Source organism: Zea mays, chromosome 3, assembly GCF_902167145.1.
Source record: "Zea mays cultivar B73 chromosome 3, Zm-B73-REFERENCE-NAM-5.0, whole genome shotgun sequence".
In the NCBI taxonomy this organism is placed as follows: Eukaryota; Viridiplantae; Streptophyta; class Magnoliopsida; order Poales; family Poaceae; genus Zea; species Zea mays.
Window position 1 is genome coordinate 143,562,511 of NC_050098.1, and position 6,000 is coordinate 143,568,510.

Sequence of the window (6,000 nt, forward strand, 5' to 3'; positions counted from 1 at the left end):
TCAGTAATTCACGTACACGACGATTACATAAATGACTCATCATAGCACAATGCTTCGAATTACAATAAAGAGTAAGTAATAATATTACAGACTAGAGCCATTTACATAATATAAATCAAAGTACACAGAATCGAAACGTAGCCAACGTAAACAACCCACCACAGGCAGCTGACTGGGAGAGGTCGCTAGCCTAGTTCTCGAACTCGTCAAAGTCCTGGAACTCCTGGAGATCCGCCTCGACGCCTTCTTCTTTACCTGAGCATAGATTGCACCAAAGGCAACCTGGTGTTTTGTGAAAGCAAGGGTGAGTACACATCAACGTACTCAGCAAATGTCCCGTTTGGCTGTAGTGAACTAGCTTTATGTGGGGTTAAGTCAAGCAGTTGCTTTTAGTTGGTCAGGTTATTATTACTAGTAGAAAGCCAGGTTTTAGCATTAACCCAAGTTCTTAACCCAAAGTACCCTTTCCAAACGGAAAGAATACCACTTACCATTACCATAATCATAATCAAAAAAACCATCATCCTCATCACCACCTGCAAACCAACCATCTCTGGTCAAAGTATCTCTAATCAAAGAGGATCCCAAGGCCGCTCATAACCGTGAGCACGACTGATATATCAGTTTCGTTACCCTCTGCAGAGGTCGCACACTTTACCCATGAGCCGTGATTCCCGTTTTGCCCGGGGATCATGACTCCCCATTGATCACTTCCTAGGTGGTCCGGCAGGGTATCACTACGTAGCCTTTACAAAGATTCCCTAGAGGTCATAGCCGCCCGTTAGGTTTCTCCAGTTTGATAAACACAGTACCTGTCCCCGCAGGAGGGTGACTAACAAAAGCAAAACGAAAGAACCTCGGCACTCAGCCTCGGCAGAGCAAGTACTGTGCCTGGACCCCATTGACGGCACGACGGCGAAGCAACTACACCTCTAGTTCCTCTAATTAATTAGCTAAGGGCATCCCATTTCACCCTCATGGTTGCACTGTTATCCCGGGTGGTCTCTCAACGAATAGGTCCTTACGGAGAGGTACTCGGGAAACAGCCCGAGTCCCCTAAATGCCACAAGTATATCATCATATCCAGAATAAAATCATAGTATCATCATTGTATCTCATCATGTTCATTGATTAAAGTAAAGCGCTAGCATGTAGCTAACCATAGTGACCCCAAAAGGTAAATCAAGGACAAGGTAAATAGAAAGCTAGTAAATCCTTAGGTTATTCATAGTATGCGGGACAATGTATTATAAAGTAAATGGGACATAATGGGTCAGAGAACACTTGCCTTCACCAAACAGATGCTCAGGATCTTCAGCCTCGTAGAACTCGAAGAACCAGATCACTTGGTCGCCAACCCTTGATCTTCGATCCCTCGAAGCTCGGAAACAAATCGCGATCTAATCACAACGCGAAGCGAAGACAAACAAGCACATGCAAACAAACATATATAAATGCATAAGAACATTACACCATACAAGATAAAATGTTATAAAAACATGCAGCATAAAATACAGCTCGATTCTATGGTCACGCGAGGGAAAGAAATATCGAACTCGAAGCGACGGTCGGGAAAATATCGTGTTTACGCTAAACAAGTATTAACGCTAACAATTAATTCGACCTTACCAATTATAAACTATATCCACTATTTGGTTTGATTAATCGGCTACACTAACAACTATCAAATAAATAAGTAATATAATTAGCATGAGAGATTCTAAGCCAGGTAAGTTTACTATGCGCGAAACAGCACGACAGCGCGAAACAGCACGACAGCGCGAACGATGCGTGAAACAACACGCGACCACAAGCACATCACGCGCGCAAGCGCGCGCGACAGGCGAGAAAAACTAAATAGATGACGCGTTTATACTAAACAAGAAATGACTAATTGGTGTGGGCTACCATAATCAAAATATTAAATAACACGAGGACAGCGTGAAACGGCGCACGAGGGCGATGGCTACAACGGCGCACGACAGCTCACTCGACCGAGCGAGGGCACGTGTATGACTAGACGACGAACAACGAACGACGCGCACAAGGGTTGGATCGAGGGTGCGCAGGTTGCGCAAGGACCACTCCGAACCGGCGACGTCGAGGCTTAGCGCAGGGACAACTTCGCTGGCCGAGGGACAGGGAGGGTAACGACGAGCAGGAGAGCGGGGGGCTTGGCGTCGAGCTCCTAGGGACCGTGCCCCGGTCGGCTGAGCCGCGGACACGTGCACGAAGGGGAGGGCAGGGGCTGCTGACCACCGCGCGCGGGGACACAACCTCGGACTCGCCCGGCGAGGGTGCTGGTCGTCGGTGGGTCGGAGGCGCAACGACAGTTGCCCGCACGCGCGTGCGCGACCATGGGTGAGGCAGCGACGACTGGACATATGGCGGCGTGCGAGGGGCTCGACAGTGGAGCCTCGCCACCGCAATGGGCTCGATCGAGGCCGACCATGGCAAGCGCAGGGAAGGGCATGGGAGAGGGGGGGGGTAAGCGACGAGCTTCACCTCCAACGATGAACACCAGTGGGAGCACGGACGACGACACATGGAGCTTCGGCGATCGACGCGACGCGAGCTCCGGACGGGTCGACAAGGGCCGACCGCGACGCCGCTGCGTTGGGCAGGGAGCCGCGCCGCGCACGGGGCTGCTGCGGCTAGGGCTGGCTGGGTCTGGCCGCCGTGCCACGCTGGCTGAGAGCCGTTGGCTGCGCGCCACGGGCCGCTGGCCGCGTTGGCTGGGAGCGCCGAGCTCGCGCGCGCTCGCGCAGGCTGGCCGCGCCGGGGGTGGAGCAGGGGCGGCTGGCCGGGCTGCACCGCCGGCCGTCGCGCCATGGCCACCGGTCACTGCGCCGGTCTCGCAAGGTCCCCCAATGGAACCGGCGAGGGAGAAACAAGGGAGAGATGGGGGAAGAAGGTGGAATAGTGCGGGCGTGGGGGCGCGCTTGGCGAACGAAGAAGTTCGGGAAGATGAACAGTGGGCGACGCTCGTTCGATTGACAGGTGGACCCGGCGGCGCGCGTGGCTGGGGAATGCGACGGCGCGGGCGCTAGGGTTTAGGGGAGGGGCGCGCTGCGCTGGGTGGGCCGTTGGGCTGGCGCGCGGAGGGGGGGGAGGTGCGGGTTGGGCCTTCTGGGCCGTGGGCGCGAGGCAGGCCGAGGGGAGGGGTGCGCTGGGCTGCGGGCGCGGGAGGCGAGCTGGGCCAGCCAGGGGGAGGCCAGAGCTGGGTGGGCTGGCAGGGGGAAGGGGAGGAAAAGGTTTTTCTTTTGTTCTTATTTGATTTTATTCTATTTCCTTTCTTCTTACTATTTGAATCTAAACTCCTAAATTAAATGAATGCCCAACGAAATCACTCCACAAACAAAATAATATATGCTCCGACATGATGCAACAATCAAAGCACCTCTAGGGTTTTATTTTAGTAGGCTTACATATATAAAACAAAATAACTCTCCACTATTTGGAAAAAGATTAGAAAAGAAGGATAGAAAGAGGGTAACACCTGAATTTTGTGGATATTAGAAAAAGAAATTTTACACCCCAAATTCAGGGTGTTACAGGCTGAGCCCGAGTCCGAGCCCTGGGTCGGGCGGAGCGGAGTTCGCCGTCTTCCGGGACTTAGCCCGAGTCCGAGCCCTGGGTCGGGCGGAGCGGAGTTCGCCGTCTTCCGGGACTTAGCCCGAGTCCGAGCCCTGGGTCGGGCGGAGCGGAGCTTCTTATGGTGCCTTCGGCAGGGCCTGACTGCCTGTCAGTCTCACTCTGTCAAGTGGCACTGCAGTCGGAGTGGTGCAGGCGGCGCTGTCCTTTTGTCAGGCCGGTCAGTGGAGCGGCGAAGTGACGGCGGTCACTTCGGCTCTGCCGGGGGGCGCGCGTCAGGATAAAGGTGTCAGGCCACCTTTGCATTAAATGCTCCTGCGATTTGGTCGGTCGGTGCGGCGATTTAGTCAGGGTTGCCTCTTAGCGAAGGCAGGGCCTCGGGCGAGCCGGAAATATGTTCGCCGTTGGAGGGGGGCCTCGGGCGAGACGGAAATCCTCCGGGGTTGACTGCCCTTGTCCGAGGCTAGGCTCGGGCGAGGCGTGATCGAGTCGCTCGAATGGACCGATCCCTGACTTAATCGCACCCATCAGGCCTTAGCAGCTTTATGCTGATGGGGGTTACCAGCTGAGAATTAGGAGTCTTGAGGGTACCCCTAATTATGGTCCTCGACAGTAGCCCCCGAGCCTCGAAGGGAGTGTTAGCACTCGCTTGGAGGCTTTCGTCGCACTTTTTTGCAAGGGGACCAGCCTTTCTCAGTGGCATTTTGTTCCGGTGGGTGCGTGCGAGCGCACCTGCCGGGTGTAGCCCCCGAGGCCTCGGAGGAGTGGTTTCACTCCTTCAAGGTCTTAATGCCTCGCGTAATGCTTCGGCTGGTCTGGTCGTTCCCTCATGCGAGCTGGCTGTAGCCCGGGTGTACGGTCGGGGCCCAAGTTCTCGGGCTGGTATGTTGATGCTGTCAACGGTTCGGCCGGAGCCGGGTTTGCGAGAGCAGCCCCCGAGCCTCCGCACAGGGCGAGAGGGCGATCAGGGACAGACTCGGCTTTTTTTTACATACGCCCCTGCGTCGCCTTTCCGCAAGGAGGAGGGGGGGGGGGAAAGCGCCATGTTACCCTCGATGGGCGCCGAACATGGTGTCTCCGGTGAGCTGCAAGCGGGTAATCCGAGTGGACGTCCGTGCCCCGTTCGTTAGGGGTCGGCTAGGGGCCCAGAGGCACGCCCAAAAGTACCTGCGGGTGCTCTGCCGGACCCAGTCCCCTGGCGACGGGGTCCGAGGGCTCGATGCCTCCCTCTGATGGGATTCCGTTACAAGATCGTTCCCGCTGGTCTCGGAAATGTCCTAGGGTACCTCGGGAGCGCAGCCCGAGCCTTGGTTATGTATCGAACGTACCCATGGTCATCCCTCGCTCGGCGTCTGAGGTGGCTGTGAACCCTTCGGGGGCCAGTCTTCGAACCCCTGAGCAGTAATGGGCGCGGAGCCCGAGTAGCCTGAGGCGGCCGTGGAACCCTTCGGGGGGGGGGGCGGCCTTCGAACCTCTGACCAGTAGTGGGTGTAGGGCCCACGCGATCTGAGGCGGCTGTCGAACCCTTCGGGGGGCCAGCCTTCGAACCTCTGATCAGTAGGGAGGCTCGGAGCCTGGTTCCTTCCCGGGGAAGGATCCTTTTCGGGGTATCCCCCTTTCCCGGTCCCTGTTGCAAGAGAGAGAAAGAGGAAAAAATGAAAAGGATACGAAATCGAACGACGCGGCGTACCTTTGTTGGTGCGGTCATTATGGCGAAGGCGAAACGTCGTCTGCTTCTCCTACCAGAGGCGCCGCCTGTCCCGCCGCGGAGTTAATGCGACGGGGCGAGTGGTTGGCGGGGCGACCGTTGTGCATGCGCGAGCCGTTCGAGGAACGGAACACGGGCGCATTGTCTTCACGCCGTGAGAGAGGGTTCTCTCACTGCCCCCGGATGGGATGTGGGCTTGGCTGACGACGTGACTGCTGCTCCTGCCCGCCTGCTACCGTCATTACTACCGGCCCATTTTTGGCCGCATTGACCGTCGCGCCAGGCTAGCGCTGCTGGGTCGTGCGCTGGGTTGCCTCGAGCCGCGGTATTGGTTCCGCAGTCGAGGAGGCGCGGTAGTGGCGTGAGTGGCGGTGCAGTTGCTTGCACGAAGCATCCGGCGCGCCGGTTGCGTGACGCGTGGGCCTGGACCTCCATGCTGGGCGTGTCGGGAGTCGGAGAAGCGCGCCCACTTGGCGCGGTTGCATGCCGCCTGCATGGCTGCCCGCCCCTTTCGCCCGTTGATCTGGGCAAAAGTGGAGGGTCACTTGTAACCGCTGGGTGGTCGTGCGCACCGCGCGCGGCGGTTTGGCTTCTTTTGCTCTGAGCCGGTTTGCATGACGTGTGGGACCCAGCCCCCGCGCCGCAGGGGGGACCTTGGAGTGTGTTGGAGAAGACTCAGCCCGCGACGGTTGAGGGCG

At 57.1% G+C, this 6,000-nt stretch overlaps 1 protein-coding gene across 1 annotated transcript; it reads right to left on the reverse strand.

Annotated features, from left to right (window-relative positions):
* Positions 1-61: 61 nt before the first annotated feature.
* On the reverse strand, positions 62-2,990 carry LOC100382273 (uncharacterized). Its single transcript, NM_001175024.1, has 3 exons — positions 2,506-2,990; positions 1,289-1,400; positions 62-282 (listed from the first exon to the last, which is right to left on the reverse strand). Exons 1-3 carry the CDS (start codon positions 2,830-2,832, stop codon positions 191-193), a joined length of 531 nt encoding a protein of 176 aa, NP_001168495.1. The 5' UTR covers positions 2,833-2,990; the 3' UTR covers positions 62-190.
* Positions 2,991-6,000: the final 3,010 nt, after the last annotated feature.